The sequence below is a fragment of the Protopterus annectens genome, chromosome 5.part0 (assembly GCF_019279795.1).
Source record: "Protopterus annectens isolate FY-2018-M chromosome 5.part0, PAN1.0, whole genome shotgun sequence".
Lineage (NCBI taxonomy): Eukaryota > Metazoa > Chordata > Ceratodontiformes > Protopteridae > Protopterus > Protopterus annectens.
In genome coordinates, this window is record NC_056735.1 from 38,411,342 (window position 1) to 38,431,896 (window position 20,555).

Sequence of the window (20,555 nt, forward strand, 5' to 3'; positions counted from 1 at the left end):
ATTGGTCACCATATCAAAATCTGTTTCTCTCTCAGCATTTAAGCAGATTGAACTCTACAGTTCCCTACAAAACGGAGTCTATAGGACTGCAATTGGTCACCATAACAAAATCAGTTTCTCTCAGCATTTAAGCAAAGTAGGTTGCACACAAAAAGCATTTGTTAAGCTTTCACTTACAGTGCTGAGTAATTAAGCAGGTCACCATTTTGGTCAGCCATAGGGCTCTGTTTTCTACTTGAGTGTTTGCCTCCTTCCCCTGTAACTTAAGTAAACTGATTCTTACATTAAGAACTATAATACTTACCTTATAGCTTTAGGACACCTTAGGAAACCTTGTAAAATGCAATAGCCTGACATTTGAACAAGTAACCCTTGTAAAAAATCCCCCACATTATATACTGTTGGTCGGTCTTTCCTGCTAAACATAAGTGAAATTACAGTGCTGAGTGCAAGCAACATTAAAATTAAAGTACTGAGTGCAAACAACATTATACTGCTGAGTGCAGATTTTAGGCCCTTACATTCAACTTACCTCTGGTGTGGTGTCTTGAGTCAATGAGGGTATTCCCTGTAACCACTCCTACTGCCTTCTCTTTTCCCCCACCCCCTCTTTCCTCAAAAAGTTAAACTGCTACAATTCAGTACAGGCATTACTTTCAAATCTAGGTGCTTATGATTGCCCTCTCTCTTCCCCCCTTGGCTGACCTGGTGTGACTCAGTGTAAGTTTCTTCACTGTATGGATCTTTTACTGTTTTTTGTGTAACTGAATGACCTGCTGCTAAATTCTGATTCTGCAGAGACTGCTAATTTTTTTGCAGAGGCTCTATAAGTAGCTATTGACTTTACTGAATTTCTGTGGTAATATTTGTGTTTAAACTGAAACTGTACCCGGAGAAAGTGTATAATCAGAGCTCCTACTTGCTGCATGTGTTTTTAATGTTTAAATTGCACACACACATTGAAGAAGTGCTTTTATGACTTGAATAACTTGCGCTAGCTATACCCGAAGTGCTTTTACTGGCAATTTTCCAGTTGTACAATTGTGAACAATTGATTTAGTTTTTCTGGTATATCTTTAAAATCTGGCAAGTGTTTATTTACTGCATTGCTCTCTTGCTTAGGTTTCTTAGCTATAAACCTTAGTTCATTAAGTATGCTAATTTACCCTCCCACCCACAAACCTTTCTGAATGTATTATTATAAAATAACTGCCTGTTGTTGCCTTCATGCTTACCCTTGAATCTCTGCTTTTATCTTCGTTCCCTACAAAACGGAGTCTACAGGACTGCAATTGGTCACCACAACAAAATCAGTTTCTCTCAGCATTTAAGCAGAGTAGGTTGCACACAAAAAACATTTGTTAAGCTTTCACTTACAGTACTGTGTAATTAAGCAGGTCACCATTTTGGTCAGCCATAGGGCTCTTTTTTCTAGAGTGCTTGCCTCCTTCCCCTGTAACTTAAGTAAACTGACTCTTACATTAAGAACTATAATACTTACCTTATAGTTTTAGGACACCTTAGGAAACCTTGTAAACTGCAATAGCCCTGCTACGTTCGCCCTCGCTACGCTCAGGCTCTCTTCGCTCCCCCATGCCACCAATTCCCTCCCACCCCCAGTACCTCTAAATTTATAGTACTATAGCCACTCCCCCACTTTCTCGATCCTATCTGCTTTCATCTGGGATAATTCCTCCCACCCCCATTCTTCTACCTACATTTTAACAGCACCTATTAGCTTTCATCTGGCATTCTCCCAACCCCCTTACAGTACCTTTACCTCACCACTATCTTTTTGTGTTGCATCACCAGGTAAAACAGTTCCTTAACTCACTAGCTGAATCACAGATAATGATATACTCCTCTTTACTACCCCTCTTGTTCACACCATACCTCCTTACCTTGTATGAAAACCAGTTTCTCACAGGATTTCAGGTCCTGAAAGGCCATACTATCACCCGAGCTGTAAATCTTCCCACCTTCAACCATACTTACAGTACCAGGTCCTATCCAACATCTTGTTCAGTCTATCAGCATCTCAACCCCAGGCACATTAGCTCTAGATTCAAACACTACCACAAACTAATAAATTCCTGAAGTTCATCACCAAGCATAGATTTAACCTAATACTTGGTGGTGATATTCACCCCAACCCTGGCCCACCCACTTCAGATACACATACCCCCCCTCTACTTGCAATCTAAGCTACAAACCTGCCATTAATAGGCCAACTAACTCTCTCCTAGCCTGTCATCTCAATATTAGAAGCATTAATAAGAAGGTACATGAATTGCATGCACTTCCGGATGTCCACTCCCCTGAGATTCTCTGTTTATCTGAAACCTGGTTAAAACCTAACACTACAGACAATGAAGTGTTACCACCTGGGTACAACATACACAGGTTGGATTGTGCTTTGAGGAAGGGGGGCAGGTTAGCTGTACTCTATAAATCGGAGGTGAATGTCATCATAGATGTAATACAACCACCTCAGATTAATAACTCCGAGATTCTTGCCACCAAATTGCAACTTAATAAAAATAAATGCATTAATATCATCTGTATGTACATTCCCCCAGGTAACAATATATCTACACTTGAAGATATCCTGCACTGGCTATCATGTCACTACCCCCAAGAAACCCTACTACTTGGAGACTTTAACATAGACTAGGGCACCTGTTCCTCAGAATCCCCAAGCACCAATATTAACTTGCATGCATTTACACAAATCATATCCACCCTTACCAGGATAGGTAAAACCAACCAAAAAGAAAGCATACTTGACTGGGTACTCACAAATGGTCACCCCCAACTGTACACCTCCGGTACATTCCCTGATGGCCTAAGCGATCACCTTCTCACATATGTGATTAAGCACAAAGCCATTAATTCCCAACAACCCTTACTCAGAAAGGTTAGAAACAATAAAAGCTTTGACCCTGCCAAATTCCAACAAGAACTAAACTCACGTAATTGGTCTATTCTAAAACACCTCCCCTTAGAGGAAGCAGTAGCATACTTTACCAACAAATTCCTTGATTTGTATGCACCTGTTCGTTCAAACAGAACAAAGGCAAAAACTGCGCCATGACTTTCTAAAGAGTCTAAACTCAAAATTACCCTTAGAAACAAAGCATGGGCTTTATGGCATTATTCTAAAGACCCACAAGATCACATTAAATACAGGCAATCCAGGAACGAAACTAAAAAATCCATTTTACAAGACAAAAAACAATACTACTGTAATTTACAGACAGTAAATCAAAATAACACACAGACGTTTTGGGCAGGTTTAAATAATCTACTACATCCTGGACAAACTTCAACCCCAATCCCTGCTGCTACTATTGATAAAACTCCTGAAGACTTTTGACAGTTTTAACTGATTCTTTACTGAAACAATTCAAGCCCTAGCTAGCCAACTACCTCCTAGCTCCCCTGGTCCTTAAAGTAGCACCCCTAGAAACCTACTCAAATTCAGCTTCCAACCAGTCACCATTTCACTTATCCATACCTTGATCAAAAAATTAAAACCCACTACACTTTCTGCTGATCAACTCCCTGCCGAGTACCTACAAAAATCAGCTGATGCTATTGCTTACTCCGTCTCAATACTAATCAATCGAACCATAGTAGAAGCTAAAATTCCCACCATCTGGAAAATATCCTATGTAATCCCACTTCACAAAGGAGGCAGCTCTACTGAATTCTCCAATTACAGGCCAATAGCTATACTCTCTCCACTTGCAAAGATTAAAATGTATTCATAGACAACTCATGCACCACCTAATCCAGAATCACCTTATGGCAGACACTCAGCATGACTTCCGTCCTCATCACAGCAATACTTCAACCCTCCTAGCCTTTACCAACACCATAAACCATAATCGCAACAATAATTATATATCCTCAGCCCTCTTCTTGGATCTTTCCAATGCATTCGATATGGTTGATCACCAACTTTTAATCCACACCCTGCAAACATTCTGTCTAGATACTTGAGCCCATCAATGGTTTCAATCCTACCTGAATGGTCGACAGCAGGCTGTCCTCTGGCAGAACAAACTCTTTAACCTTCTACCAAACACCCTTGGGGTACCACAAGGCTCTATACTAGGGCCCTTGCTGTTCTCCATCTTCATTAACTACCTTTATACTGTCATCCCAAAAGTCAGCTGTACCCAATATGCTGATGACATGACTCTGATTTGCTCAGCCACATCTCCAATAAAGTTATGGTCAGCTACCCAGACCATCTTTAATACATTAGAAAACTGGCTTTCTGAATGTCGTCTGATTCTAAATCCCAAAAAAACTAAAATACTGTTATTTTCATCAACACGTAGGTCTACCACTTTCACCTTTACCATAAATTCAAATGATGGCACAATAATCTCCCTTGACCCCTCTACAAAACTATTAGGTGTCATCATAGATAATAATCTAAAATTCAATCTACATGTTAACCAAACTATCAAAACCATCAATAAAAAACTAGGGTCACTTTACAGAATAAAAGCCTTCCTAACCCTTCTAGCTAAGATTGCCATAGCTCGCTCTCACCTTCTTTCAACTCTTCCGTATGCATCCCCTCTATTCTCGAATTTAAACAAGACTGTCCTAAAACTCTCAATTTGCTACAACCACATTGCCAGGTTTACCACTGGGCTGCCTTATAGGACACATCATTGCATCAATCTAAATCAGCTTGGGTGGCTTGACCCAGCCTAATCCAGTATAACCAACTGATTATGGCCTATAAAATCCTCTATAATCTGGACAATACTCCTGCACTTATAATATTATCACCCCCTATAACAATCCTAAACTGCTTCAATCCTCTAACAAACTACTAATTCAGACTAGCAAAATTAATAGCACAGCCGGTGACTCGCTCTTTGCAAACTCTGTAAGTAGATCCTAGAACTCTCTTCCAGATGATATTACCTTACTTTCCACCTTAGGTAAATCTAAAACTAGACTCAAACAACATTTGTCACTTAACTGGCTATGACAACGTATCAAGCCTGGCTAACTCTCTCTAGAATGTGTAAAAATCTGTTAACCAGCTTACTGTCTAATTTAATTTAATCCTGACTTGCGCTCGGGATTAACTCTAACCTGTGGAACTTGTTTAACTTGCTTACTTATGTAATCTCTGTAAATAGTCTGTTTGTAATATGTAATGCTGGTATTATGTAATGCTGTATCTGCTTACCCTTGGAGCTTTTCTCACCGGGCCTCCGCTGAAAATGGACATGCATCCAGTCGTACTATCCCGGTCAACAAATGTAAAATAAAAAATAAATCTGATCAGAGCTCAGCTCCTCCCCTTACCCATAATTCCCCCTGTCTCCTTCCTCCCTTCAGATCGAGTTTGCTGCCATATGCCTAGCATATATTCGACCCAAGACCTTAGCACAACTTGCTCTGCACAAACCTGAGCCAAAGCATGGCCTAAGACATCCCAGATGAGACCATCTTCCACTCATATAACCAGTATCACAGTGACAAGGTAGGGGGAGGGGATGACTGAAGACAAATGAAGTACAACTACTCATATGGAACATTATGGTGAGTACATAACTTCTTTATCTGAAGTAGTTTACTTCATTTGGTCTTCAACCTGTGAGACAGAGTCACCAGCTACTTTGCACCTGGGAGACACTCATGGAAGGATATTCCGGAGCACAGTAGAGCCAAAAGATGCCCTGTTCCTGGAAATGATGTCCAATTTGTAATGAGAAATGAAGGTATGAGATGAGGACCATGTAGCCGCAGAACAAATATCATCTAGTGATACCCTAGACCAGAAGGCCGCTGAAGTAGCCATGGATCTGGCAGAATGTGCTTTTACTTGACCTGGCCAGGAAAGTCCCCTAAAAGAGTATGCCTGAAAAATGCATTGGGTGATCCACAGGGCAACTGTAAGCTTTGATACTGGTTTGCCTAGGAAGGGTCTTGAGTAAGAGACAAACAACTGGTCAGATTTTCGAAAGGCTTTTGTCCTGTGCAAATAGAACTGTAATTGCCTATGCACATCTAGCAAGTGTAACTTATATTCTCCTTTGTTTTGGAAATTTGGAAAGAAGACTGGGAGATTGATTGTCTGATTTATATTTGCTTCTGATGCCACCTTCGGAAGAAAGGAGGGGTTGGCACTCGAAGATGCCCTACTCGTGAAAGATCATGTAAGGAACCTTGATAGACAGAGCTTGGAGTTCCGACACTCCCCTGGCAGAGGTAATGACAACCAAGAAAGCAGTCTTCCAAGATAGATACTGCAAATCCACTGAAGCTGCAGGTTTGAAAGGGGGTGAGATTAAAGCCTGAAGCACTAAAGTAAGGTCCCACACTGGTGTAGGATCCTTCACTGGGGGTCTCAGGAGAAAGGTACCTTTAAAGAAGGTCTTGCAAAGTTTAGATAAGGCCAAAGAATTCAAGTTTTCCCCCACATGAAAATTTGAGATAGCGGCCAGTTGGATTTTGACAGTGGAAGAACTGCTGAAAAATACTCGCCAAGAACTCCATACCGCAGATACTGGAGCAGTAAAAGGATCCAATGATTGCTACGAAGCCCATACTGCAAAAGGTTTCCATTTACATGGTATACTCTTCTGGTTGAAGACTTGTGAGCCGCCACCAGAATATTTTTAACCTGAGAAGATAAACTGGGAGTCCTAATAATCATGGGAACTGGAACAGCCAAGCTGTGAGCTTGACTGACCAGGTCTGGATGAGGGATCCCTGAGGGATGAGAAACAAGATCTGGAACTAGATCCAGAGTCTAAGGTGGAACCACTAGGTGAGACCAAAGTGACGGGAACCAGACTTGGCGAGGCCAGAATGGGGCAATGAGGATCACCAAGCTCACCAGCCTACGTGCTTTCTGAATAAACTTTGATATCAGTGGCAGAGGTGGATAAGGATAAAGTAGACAGGGAAGCCAAACATGAACCAGAGCGTCTCTGAGAGATTCCTCCTTAAGGGGGTTCAGAGCAAAGAACTCGCTGCAATTTGCATTAGAACCAAAATTTTGGACCATCCCGGAATGTGCACTGCCACGACAAAATGGCTGGTGGAAACTGCCCATTCCCACACTTTCATGGCTTCGCAACAAAGGGAGTAAGATCTGGCCCCCCCCCCCCCGTTTGTTGATATACCAGACCACCAAGAAGTTGTCTGTCTGAACAGCAATAGTCCCTAGAGGAAACTGGGTATGAAGTGCCTGCAACACCAAAAGCACTGCTCTCATCTCCAGGACATTGATATGCAAATTGGTCTTGGATGAGGACCATGTGCCACCCTATGGAGTTCGTGGTCACCGTGGCCTTGGGAAAAGGTGAAAGAAAGGGATGTCCCTGACTAAATCTGGGGAATGAATCCACCACCAAAGAGAGTCTTTGCACATTTGTACCGGTTGAGACAAAGTCAAATTTAAAATAGACCATTGAATGGCAAGAGTCCACTAAAGAATCTGCATATGAAGGCGAGCCAAGGGTAGTAGAATGATAGCGGCTGCCATCAACTCAATGCCCTCAGAACTGTTTCTGCTGTTGGAAATTGGACTTGCAAAATGTACAGCACGTGTAGCTTCAGGCTGTGTATCCTTGTCTGGAGTAAGGAACACTTTCATCTGGATAGTGTCCAACCAAGCCGCAATGAAGTCTAAGGTCTGAACTGGGCTCAGCAATGATTTGTTAAGACTGGTGGTGATGCCCAGTCTTCGAGCTAAAGATGGGAAATAATCCCTGGCCTGGTAAAGATGATACTTGGAAGGGGAAGCAAGGAGCCAATCATCCAGGTAAGGAATGACCTGAATGCCCTGAAGCTTCGGGTGAGCTGCTACTACTGCCATCACCTTGGTGAACACCCTGGGGGCTGTGGTGAGACCAAAGGGAAGGGCACTGAACTGATTATTGGCTCCGAGCTGGATGCAGAGGAACCTCCAAGAGCACATGTCCATCTTGATATGGTAGTACACATCCTGAAGGTCTATCGAACACATCCAATCGTTTGCCTGCAGGTAGGGTAGGATGTATTGAAGAGTGACCAGCCGGAATTTCACCTTGGCTGCTGACAGGTTCAAGGTGGATAGATCTAGAATAGGTCTTAGGTCCCCTGTTTTCTTTGGCACTCAAAAGAACCTGGAATAAATGCCTGATCCAGATTGGTTTAGGGGGGACAGGTTGGATGACTTGTTTTCTTAGCAGCTTCTCTATCTCTAGTGCTGCTTCCTCCCTTTGCATGGGTGGGATGTCTGGGAGGTGCTTTGGTACTAGTGGTGGTTCAGTGAATGGGATGGAATAACCTCTGGATATAATTTGCAACCCCCAACGGTCTATTTTTATGGACTCCCATGCCACTGGGTGTAGTGATAGCCCCCCCCCCAACTGCCTCCAGAGATGAGCAGTTGGCAGCCCTTCAGGGCTGCTGCGCGGGTCTGACCGAGAACGGTTTTCGGGACACGAAATTCCTTGGGAAACCACTGCCTCTAGGGCGGTGTCTGTCATAACCCCCTCTGCCTCTGGGAGAAGGCGAGTCCCAAGTGTCCTGGGAAAATGCCGGAGACTTCCGGAACCACATCTTCGTCCCTCGCTGATTCCTGAAAAAGGATCTTTGAGGAGAAGCGGATCCTGACAGCAGACAGTGTCTTCCCATCCTTCTCACTCTGGACCAAGGTCTGTCATATGGGGCATTTGTGAACAACGTCTTGAAGGGTTCCAAAAATTGACAAAGCCAGAGCCAGGCGTGGAGCCTGATGGCAATGCCTGAACCGCCTTTCCTTATAGCTCCTTCAGTAGCACGGGAGAGGAGGACGCATTTGCTACTGCCTTGAGAGTGGCCATCTGAACAGAGATCTTCTTCTCCTCTGTCGACTGGACTTAGGGGTCGACTCGGAGATCTACTTGACCAAGTCTCACTGCAGCAGAATTACATGTGCCCTGTAATTCAGCTCTCTCACAGAGAAGGTCGCTGAAGTACACACCCGCTTCCCAAATTGGTCCATCGCCTGTGACTCTCAGTCTGGAGGATGGACCGTAGAGCTCTCCTGTGCCAGCTCTTTCTTAATGGCCACTGCCACCACCATAACATCAACCGGGGATCCCTTGTTCCAATAAAGTCCTGTCTGAGGTTGGGTTGTGGACCTTTATTAGGGTGCTTGGGGATGGGCTCCACTGTGTCCGGCTCCTTCCATGCCTGAGATGTTATCAGGTCCACTATGGGATTCGTGGGAGGGGACATCCAGGAAGTAAATGGGCCTGTGCCGAATGCTTAGAGAACACTTGACTCATCCAAAGTGGTTTTTGGGCAGACCACCCCCTCCTTTGGCAAAGGAGTTCCATAATGGCTCTGTCTGAGGTCAAGGGTCTCAATGATGCCGAGAGAACCCTCTCCACCATGTCAAAGGCCAAAGGAGACATCCTTGGGGGGGTGACTGGGGGGAACCGGAGACATCCTTGGGGGGTGACTGCGGGGAACCTTCCCCTTCCTCCAAATCAGTGTCTAAGGTGAGGGACTCCGGTGGTGAGTCCAGGTGCCTCCTCTTACATGTTCGTTTGTGAGGAGCTTCCCCAAGGTAAACCAGGCACAGGCTGTCCCTGAGACTGTAAGATGGTCGGGACCACACCCAAAACAGAGGAAGAGAGGTCAAGGGTCTCAATGATGCCGAGAGAACCCTCTCCACCATGTCAAAGGCCAAAGGAGAACGGACCTCCTTATCAGTACCCATAGGAGCCGATCCCCTCTGACCCGACAGGGGAGTCAGAGCCAAGGCTCCAGGAGACAAGATACCGAAGGGGATACTGCGGTCCAACAGGCTATTGGTCAGAGCTTGGATCTGAACCAGTCTGATCAGACATGCTCAAGGCAATGGCTAGCATCGAGGTACAAGGTACCATGGGCACCAACCAGTCGACCCCGAGTCTCCTTGGATCTAGGGGCTCCGAAACGGAAGGACGGATCGGAGAAGGCGTGATCGGCATAAAGAAAGGTTGCAAGCTCGCCCCTCCAGAGGGAGAGAGGCAGGCAAGACCCCCATCTGAATTTGGGTACAGGTACACCTCCACATCATCTTATCCATCTCTGCTTCACTTAGGCTCTGTATGGAGTGGGAGGATGACGCCACCAACACCGATCTGGAGTGCTGGTGAGGGGACACCTGTACAGGTGACCGGATCCTTGGCTCCTCCAGCTCCGGGGAGAACCTCGGAGAATGGAGCCGGGGAGATCCAGGCCTAGAAATAGGCCTAATCTTCAGCAGTGGGATGGTCAGGGGACAGCCTCTTCAACCTATCTTTCTTAGGCTTCTTCCCCTCCCCAGACCACTTGGCAGGAGTCTGAGTCCCAGGGACTGGGGAAGAGGTATAAGCAGATGTTGCACCGGATGAAGGGGGCATAGCTGCTACCACCCCTGAAGAGGGAAGCAGGCCCTTTATAAGGTTATCCTTCCTGTCCTTCAGTGCCCTGGGATTAAACCCAGCACAGATAGGACAGGAGAGTTTCAGGTGGGATGCTCCCAAACACACTACGCACAGAGTGTGGCCATTTGCTGGAGGAAGCTTATGGTCACACTCTGTGCATTTTCTGAAACCATGTTTAGGAGTCTCAGACATGACCCTAAGCAGGCCCAGAAACACACACACACACACACACACACACACACACACACACACACACACACTCTCACTAAAAGGATGAAAAAGTTACTATGCTTTGCTCCAAAGAAATGAAAGATGCTCGGATGGTAAGAAATACTAAAAAGAGCTAACGCCTAAGTTAACGCAGCCAACCTGCATAGGGGGGAAAAAACATCTACTCTATGCTTCTTTCTGTACCACAGGAGTGTGGTACTGTCTGATCAGTCGAAGAGGTCCTGAGGTCCACAGGTGAGTCTTCAAGGCATGGATCACAGTCCACATCTTCATTATATTAACATGCTTTTGTTTGCCTGAATGACTCTACAGTCCATGCACCTTTACCCCAAAGGAAGCTACTCCCCATGCAAGATCTGACACATCTGTGGAGAGAGACCGGTTTGAGGTCTGTGGAGAGAAAGGACAACCTGGGTTCAGCTGGATTTGATGTCTCTACCAATGCAGTAACCTTTTTAGAAAACCCAAAACTGTAATTTGACAGATAATGCAAATACTGGGTCCCATGTGTTTTTAAAAGCCACTGTATCTTAATCGTGTGTAACCTGGCTAAGCGATTTATGAGACTCATAAAAGTCATGAGCCCTAGGATCCTGAGAAATTATCTGCAAAAGTCCAAAACTGATTGACGAAGTTCAAGAAAATTTTCAGATAAAAATCCACATTCTTGCGTATAAAAAAAAAAAAAAAAACCTGTACGGCAGCCATGAAAAAAAAATGTTACGAGATGGAATCAAGCAGCATTTTGCAACATTTATCATCAAACTCACATTGGTCAAGCAATGCATATTCCATGTTAATGATTCTTGGCATCTGGAAAAGATAAGCACGTATTCTAAACAAGAAAAATGTGAATACCATCTAGTCTGCAAAGAGCTAGGCATTTTGTGAGCACCTCTGGAGCTGTAGATAATCCAAAGGAATGCAAAGAACTGCTAATATGACCCTCAAACAGAAAATCTTAGACATTTCCTGAAGCTGGTGGTGGGACGTGGGGTAACAGGTTCTGTAAGTTTAATATTTTGAATTTTGGTACTTTGACCACAGGTTTAGAAAGAAAAAAATCTAGTACTGGTCTCCAATAGGACTCATTCTTTGGTACCAGAAGAATTCTGGAAGAGAAGCCTGCCTTTGTCTTTCTGGCTTAATAGGCACTGGTTCTATGACTCCTTGAGTGATTAAAGACTGAACAACCTGAGGAAAAAAATCTGCTTGGTTTGGACAGTGTGTGTGTGTGTGTGAAGGGGGGGGGGTGTTACCCAAAAGAACATTTTTGTATCCAGTGCCATCTAATCTTCTGCACCACTTTTAGCACCCAAGAATCTGAATCAATCTGTTGCCAAAGGGAGGTGTTGAGGACCAGTTTGTGCGATAGATAGTGACAGGACAAGGAAGGGGGATATTAGCATAGTCACTCTGTATTGTTAAGGCTGGCCCTTTTTCTTAAATGACCTCTATTTCTTATTTCCCTTTGGTCATCTCATTTTGCACATCTTATTTGCCAGAAAATGAGTGGTTTTGCATATTATGCTTTTTTTCTGAAACAGGGAGACCTGTAATATTTGTATTGGGGAACATGAAAATCTTAAAAACTTCCAGATCAGTTTCTGTGTTTCATCATATGGTTTGAAAACCTGGGATAAGAATAAACAAACACTACCTCCTTATCTAAAAGCAGAATCTAGGGTTGTAGACTTTCTCACCAGCAAACCTTTGGTTATTTACCAAAGCACATATTCTCAACACTGTAGCACCATCAGTGCAGCTGTGTAAGAACTTAGCAATAGATGTCCTACTGATCACTACTGCAGTATTCTAAACACATGGGTTTTCACAGCTGACGTCCTGCTAGGGTACCGAATTTATATATATATATATATATATATATATATATATATATATATATATATATATATATATATATATATATATAAGATGCACGAGTGGAAATTATCAGACTAACCCCAAGCCAGCAGCCTGAACACATCTGAGAAAGAGTGACCAGCTAGGAGAGGGCCAAGCAGGAGGTGAGAGGAGCCCCCTCAGTCCTAGGGCCTGCCAGACATGGCAGAAAGACAGAAGACAGTACCTTAATGGGGAAGGAATACTGCAACAGTGATCAGTAAGACATCTACTGTTATTGTAAGTTCTTACACAACTGCACTATGTCCTGACTAATATCACGGTTACATTATTCCAAAGAGATGAGTGATTCCCAGACCTCATGGGAAGAGAACAGAGGATGATTGAGAATATACAGAGAACTGTCCAAGAGTCCAGAGAGGACTGTCCAAGTGAAGGGTATCCCTGGATCTTGAAAAGACAAATTCTATAGTGTTTGGTGAAGGTTTGCACAGAACACCCGGTAGCAGTCTCTAGGATTGTTCTATCGTCCACTTCTTTGTGAAGGTCCTGAAGAAGCCATTGCCTAGATAAAGTGAGTCCAAGGGCAATAGGGCAAGGGTTTGCCATGGTGAGAGTAACAAAAGGAAATGGACTTACAGTACCATCTTGCAATATTTTGTTTAGATACAGACTGATCAGGCCTGAAGTCTATGAAAGAAACAAACAGTTGGTCTGATTTACAAATACATTTAGTCTTATCCAAATAAAATCACATCTGTTTGTGCACATCTAACTAACGTAGGAGTCCGATTTACAAATACATTTAGTCTTTATCCAAATAAAATCACATCTGTTTGTGCACATCTAACTAACGTAGGAGTCCTTCACCTATGTTCTGTGGGTTGGAAAAGAAAGTGGACAGGTTGACAGCCTGTTTGAGAACATCTTGTTCAACTCTTTGGGCACGAAGGAGGGGTTTAACCCTAAGGGACATCCTGTCCTTGTGAAAAATGAGTGCCTGTAGTTCCAAGGCTCTCCTTGCAAATGTAACAGCCAGTAAAAGGATCATTTTTTCCTGCTACAAAATTTAACAGTAGATGATCTGGCTGGCTCATAAAGAGGCAGAGTGAACATTTCTAGCATAAAACTGAGGTCCCAAGGTGAGGGCACAGGTTTCCTCGGTGGATTTAGATGTAGCACCCCTTTCAGTAATTGTAGGGTCTCAGGCGTGGACAGAGCAGGCAGATTAAGGAGTAGACCGGCAAAGATGACTAACAGGCGGGCTTTGATGGAGGAGTATGCCAGACCTGTTTTCATGAGCTCACACAAGTAAGTTGAGATGACAGAATCCTCTTATTTTGAAGTGTCTCATCTGTTGGTATGACGTCATATAAAAAAAATCTCCTCTATTTGGCTATGTAGGATTTTCAGGTGGTGGGTCTTCTTGCCTCCTGGAGATCCTAAAACACATCCTCATAAAAATGGGTCTGAAAGGGATCAGAATCCTATCATCCATAGGCTTGGGTTTAGGAATGACAGATTTGGAAGCTGTGATCCCTTCTGCTGTGTGATGAGGTCCACTTTGTAGGGTAGTCTGTGGTGACTGCCCCTCGCTAAATAATAGAGCAGTCACCAACAGTACATGTGTTTTTTAATTTTTGGATAGTTAGTAATACATTTGGTATTAAAGGGAATGGGGGAGGCATATAGGAATGTCCCTGCCCACTGAAAATAAAATGAGTCTGTCTTCCATGACAACGGGCAAGGAGTCCTAGTACAAAATAGGGGGAACTGCTTACTGCCTTTTGAGACAAATAAAACTATCTGTGGTGTTCCTCACATGGAATATGTCTAGGAAGACTTGTCTGTTGAACATTCAGTCTTGGGGGGTCCTCGATGGACCTGCTTAGTGAGTCTGCCTGGACTCTGTCCTGTGATGGAATATACATTGCCTGCCAGGGCATATTTCTCTGAACAGCTAGGTTCCAAGCAATATGAGACCATATGCACAATTGGTATGATCGGACAAAACTTGGGGGGACCTGCAAAGGTATCAAGTCCAGGGCCTGTGGCATTCCAAACTACCACTTTCAGACTGGTGTGCTCTTTTCTGAGTTTAGTCTGCCACAGGCTAGACTTTGTGGATACCTGTCCAAGCTCCCAAGCCTCATCGCAGGCATCTGTATAAATGTTTTGACTTAGAGTCTGTGCTTTGGAAGGTATCCCTGGAATGAGGTTCACCTGGGCCACCCACTACATGATTTTCTTCTTGAGACATATACAAGGGTGATCTCTGTGCCTGGGGAATAATGGTGTTGGGAACATACAGTTTTCAGGTACCACTGATTTTTCCTCCTATGTAACCTGGCTAAAGGGAGCACTGGAATGTTTGCTGTCAATAATCCCTGTGCTCTTAGGCTCTCCCTGGATAAGCAGGCCTTGAGGGAGGCTAGGGACTGGAAGTAAATTGTACGCTTTTGTTGCTTTACACCGTTTCCTGAGGTAAGCAGTCTGTATCCTGTTGGTTTACAATATGCAGCCAAAGAAAAGTAGTTTCAGAGGGAGCTGGGAGCAGGATGTTTTGTAGACGACTGTCAGCCCCAAATGCAAGAGAAGTTTGAGAGTTAACTGGAGGTACTGTAGTAAGATCTGAAGTGATGAGGACTGGATCAGCAGATCATCTAAATAGGAAAAAACCTTAATTCCTCGAGTCATGCAAAAGACTAATACTGGCGCTAGGCACTTTGTGAACACTCCGGGGGTTGTGGAAACCCCAAAAGGCAAAGCAGTAAACAAAGTGAGATGAGCCACTGCTCAGAGTAAGTGTCATTCAGATCCAGAAGACTAAGAATGCTTGTGGGACAATAAGGGGCAACAGGGTCTGGAGGGAGAGCATTTTGAAAGCTGGCACTTTGAGTAATGTATTCTGTCAGCCAGCATGGGTCTCCATTGCCCTTCCTTTCTTGGAACCAGGAACAGTCTCGAGTAAAAAAACCCTTCCCACAAACTGAAGAGGCACTGGTTCCATCATGCCTTTGGCCTGTAGTTTCTGAAGGATAGGAGGAAGAAGCTTTTGTTGATTTTGGGGTGGTGAGGATGCCATTCAAGGAAGGAAGTTCCTTTTTAAGACACAGTATAGCCCTTTTTTATGATGGATATTACCCACTTGCCCTCGGTAATCTTTTCTAGTTTGAAAATGGACTGAGTGAGCCTTTCTGAGAGGGGTAGAGTATGGCCACTGAGGAGGAGAGGGTTTGGGAAATAGTCACAGTGACTTATGTGAGAAGAAAGGCCTCCCAGATCTGGGGTCCTACTCAGGTTTTCCTGGAAATCTTTTCCTTGGCATCATCCTGCATTTCTGGGGGACTCTAAGATCCCTTTTAACTAAAGTAGGTTCAGCTGGAATGTTCCTCTGGTATCTAGGTACAGGGGTAAGTAAGAGTTGTCTGCAGTCTTTCATAGTTTTACCTTGTTTCTGTAAGATTTTGAATAAGATAGCTGCTTGGGGTCCGAACAGACCATTTTTGTCCAAGGGCAAATCAATGAGCTTAGCTATGAAGTCCTCTGTCATGTGCTGGTTGAGAAACCGTGCATATCTGCAGATAACTATAACCAAAGCAGCTGCTCTGGTGAAGGCCTCAGTAGTATCATAACAACATTTATATGCTGACTGGTAACCTGAGTGGCCAGATTAACCAGGGACAGAATTTACTTAGACTCCGCCCCCTGCATATCCACTACTACCTTGTTCAGACTGGCAAGGATGGATAACAGCTATTTGGTCAGTTGGGTCTGGCAGTTTGTAGGCCTGAAGGCTAAAGTAAAGGAATACAGACCTTTTTTCTCCACACCTATCCACAGCCCTGCTGTCTTTGTCTGAAGGAAACACATTAGCATTAGAGAGCAACTCATAAGACTTGTCAGAAGAGAGGGACACAGTAGAGGACTCAGCCACAAGATTAGTATACAGGAACTTAAGTCCCTCTGGTACTTTGTAGAATTTGTCTAATCTTTTGGGAGCAGGAGACAGAGTATGAAGCCAAGGAGGTATATTCAAAAGCATCCAAAAAGGCCTCCAGGGATGGAGGAACAGGGGAAGGGGGCAGGGATGCCCACTTCCAAGAGGTTGTAGTACCTCTTTTGCACATATCTGCCTAGACTCCCACTCAAAATGTCTCATGTTTAATATGGTATCCCCAAAGCATGCATCTTCCACAGGGGAATCAGGAAAATTTTAATCATCATAATCTGAAGGATACCGACCAGGACAGAGAATCTGAGAAGTGTGAGCTAATGAATGGCCATCAGAATCCAAGGCATCTTCCTCTTCAGAGGAAGAACAGTCAACTGTAGCTTTCTAAGGAGTAGAAAGAGGGTCAGTAAAAGAAGATAGTTTACTTAGGCAATAACAACCTTACTCAATCCCTGAGAAAAGGCCATCCTCTACTTCTCCACAGAAGAAGGTGAGGAAATACACTTTGTATTTTGTTGCTTTTTCTTTGGGCTGGCATTCATTTGTACCAAACGGGGGGTAACATCTGCTTATACTAAGCAGGGAAGGTCTATCTCCTTACTTACCTCAATCAATTTGAAGGGAATTTCTTCTCAACTAAAATCTGTGGGATGCCTTCTGGTCCCTCTCAAATGATGATTCACAGTTCCTCTTCTCAATAGCAAAAGTCTCTTTGGATGCATGATCCTCAGACACCATACCAGCCTCCAATGAGGTCACAGTAGAAGGGGTTTGAGGTAGAGTCTGAAATATTGCAGGCTCTGTAACCTCAGAGGGTTTGCGAGAGACAGACTGGGTAGATGAAGCATCAGGCCTAGGCCTTGTGAGCTTTTCCTTCTGAGGTGGAGCTTTTGGCAAGTGTGGTGGAATCTGCCATCTTGGAGTACGCCAAACCTTTCAGTCGCTGGGTCTCCAAGAAAATGCTGAACAAAGACAAACATGATTGCAAAGTCTACAGCAAAGGGAACAGACATTACAGTAGTGCTCAGTGCCTAGGAAGAAGAGACACTGGGTAAGGAGACTTTTGTAGGGAATCTGCCAACCATACTACAGCGCTAGGAAATTCCCTCAGAATGTTCAAATAACAAAACAAACTTCCATACATATGCCTGGTAATTAAGAATTCTGAAGGTTGAAGTGGAAGCAAAAAACATTCTCTTACTTAAACAGTCCAAAACCCTGCCTTCTTTGTCACCAGTAGGGAACATGTTGACAACCAACCTACTGTCAGCAGTAAGGAATGCAGTGAAAATTGCAGCTGAATCAGATTCAAGGTGTGAGAAAATAAATTAAATAGCCAGAGGTACCTTACACAATTTATCTGCTTTTTTAGGGGCTGAGAGCTGGATGTCAGGATGACTACAGGCAGCGCTCAATACAGCCACCAGAGCTGGCAGTATAACAGGAAACTAAAAAGAATGAGGTACATCGATTTGTAACCCATACAGATTCATAGGTAGGTACTAGGCTATCGGCCCAAGGGCCTACGTAAGCCTGGCCAACAAGGTTCCCTGGCTTACGCCACCCAAGAAAGTTATTTTCCTGTGCTACTGTCGAGCAGAGACACAGAAGTGATCACCGGGGTGTATTTCCTATTTCCCATCCAGTCAAGATTTTTCTTGAAGAGTGCTAATGAAGAACTTTGCTTGACATAGATGGGTAGCCTGTTCCAGAGTATGGGAAGTCTCTGGGACAGGAATCTATCCCACCAGCATGTCCTGTTTATTGTGGTGACAAGGTTTAGGTCCCAAGAGCATGTAGCTCAGAGAGATTGGGATTTCTTTAGGTGTAGCATGTCCAACAGCTCTGGGTTTGACATAGCTTTATATGTTAGGCAGAGATCACCTCGGAGTCGGCGATATGCTACAGAGTAAAGACATTTTTCTTTAGTTCAATGGGATCATCAATTTGTTCCCAAAAAAATACCTCACTGGTTGCGGCTATGGTCTTATTAAAAGTAAATTCAGCCAGAGAAGGATAAGAAATAATAATTTCCTAACAATCACAGAGTAGGGATTGAGAATCTGACGGGCTCAGACTCTGCACAGATTGCTGTGAGTGAAAGGTTAGTTTTGTTTTTGCTTTCTTGTATTTTGTATTGCTTCATTGCCTTTTTCTGTTTTGTACACCATGGTTTATTTTCTTTACACTGTTTTTCACTTGTATTTTGTTATTAAATGCATACTTAAAATAGGAAAAAGAACACAGCTGTCTCTTGTGAGTCACACAGAAATTAAAATAGGTTAAGTAAGATTAATTACCTGTGAACTGAGGGTGGAGCTAGGAACCAAACTTTCTAATACATTTCAAGGCTTTACTGGAAAAGCTCACTCAGACTCTGCTATAGATTGCTGTGAGGGAAAGGTTAGTTTGTTTTTGCATTTTTTAATTAGTAATGCTTCACAGCCTCTATGGATTCCTGTGAGGGAAAGGTTAGTTTGTTTCTGCTTTCTTGAATTTGTATTGCTTCACAACCTTCTTCTGTTTAGTACAGTGTGGTTTACTTTTTTCACTGTGTTTTACTTGTATTCTGCTTTTTAACTGCATATGTAAACTAGAAAGAGACCACAGCTGCCTGTCATGTGAGTCACACAGGCATTAGAACAGGTCACAGTAACTTCACAAGTACAGGTTTGTGCTACTATGGCAGTATGTATGTTTACCTTCCCTGTCCTGAGATGTGTTGTCCCAAGTGGTACCTACAGCTTACTGTGCTGACAAACATCAGAATCACACAAGACAATAGCATAATGGGGGCATGAAAAACATCAAGCAGTCAGCAAACTATAAAAAACACTATTTCTACATGGTGAAGCAGATATGATATTAAGAGTATTAAAACTACCATTACATCCATTTCTACAATTTTCCTTCTGTACCCCAAGAAATAAGTTTGAGGCTGAAAAATACCAACGTTGGTGCAAACAATTTATTTTAACAATATTCCAGTGATAAAGACTTCTCATTAATGCCCCTACAAATCTTCTAGATACTGACGCAGGTGAATCACTTACCAGTATAGAGCACAAAACTCCAATTGCAAAACATGCAATGAAGCCTTTCACACGTGTACCCCAGCTGAGGGAACTTGCATCCACAGCCTGCAAGACAAAAAAAAAAAAAAAAAAATCTCAGGTCTATGTATTTATTTAATGATCGACTGACTGGCAGATTGATTGCCATTTAGTAACCAGGTAAGTGGACTAATCAACTGATCCTTTTCAGCACAACTCAGGCTACAGGGAAGCAGCGCACACAAGACAAAGTAGTAGAGTGTAACATGATTATGCATAGATACTTAGAGCATTGCACGTATACATGCATTTCACATGCACACACACTATTTGCAATATTTTCAGAATTTGTGATTTCTACATACAAGCTGGTACTTACATTATTCTCGACACACAATAGGGACGTTGTTGTGTTCAGTTGTACATAGTTGTGGTAGTTTTAGAAAAGGCAGACAGCAGTGTTGTGACACAATGCACCTTGCCCTGTATCTCTAACAGTTGCACTGTGTTTTACTCTTAAGTTGCTCCTTTAGTTTGGCTTTGAATTCTATTACTTAGTTTTGAGGCCTTATATCTGAGGGCAAGTGGGTATTCCATATATTCCAGAGATCTACATCCAAGAAGTAGAGAACCTATAACAGAACTGATTGGCCAGTTGTCTGTCTAGTATGGATAAAAGTAGCCTAAAGAGAAATACCATCAGAATCAAACAGCTTTGAAAACTGTAAAACCACATTTTGAAATGACTTATTTTTAAATACAGCAATTGCAATTTATGTTTTCATGTTTTTCAAAATGTCACTCTTACATGTCATGACACAGCAGACAGACATCAATGCTAATATATTTTTCAACCTCTGGACCAGTGAAGTAGCTACAGTAAAACATTGCCACTATATTTTTTTCAATGGCTTGCAGTACAATTCCACACGTATTATATAGTCTGCAATACGTTACGGTTATGGACATTCACCAACAACTGACTGCAAAAGCAAACATTTGTAAATTAACTCACTGATGCTGGCA

At 43.3% G+C, this 20,555-nt stretch overlaps 1 protein-coding gene across 1 annotated transcript in view; it reads right to left on the bottom strand.

Annotated features, from left to right (window-relative positions):
• Positions 1-20,555, bottom strand: part of SFT2D2 (SFT2 domain containing 2) — a 749,963-nt gene that overhangs the window by 536,199 nt on the left and 193,209 nt on the right. The window contains exon 2 of the mRNA XM_044072088.1: positions 19,530-19,616. Coding sequence (XP_043928023.1) covers positions 19,530-19,616 — 87 coding nt within the window. The remainder of the gene's footprint in view (positions 1-19,529; positions 19,617-20,555) is intronic.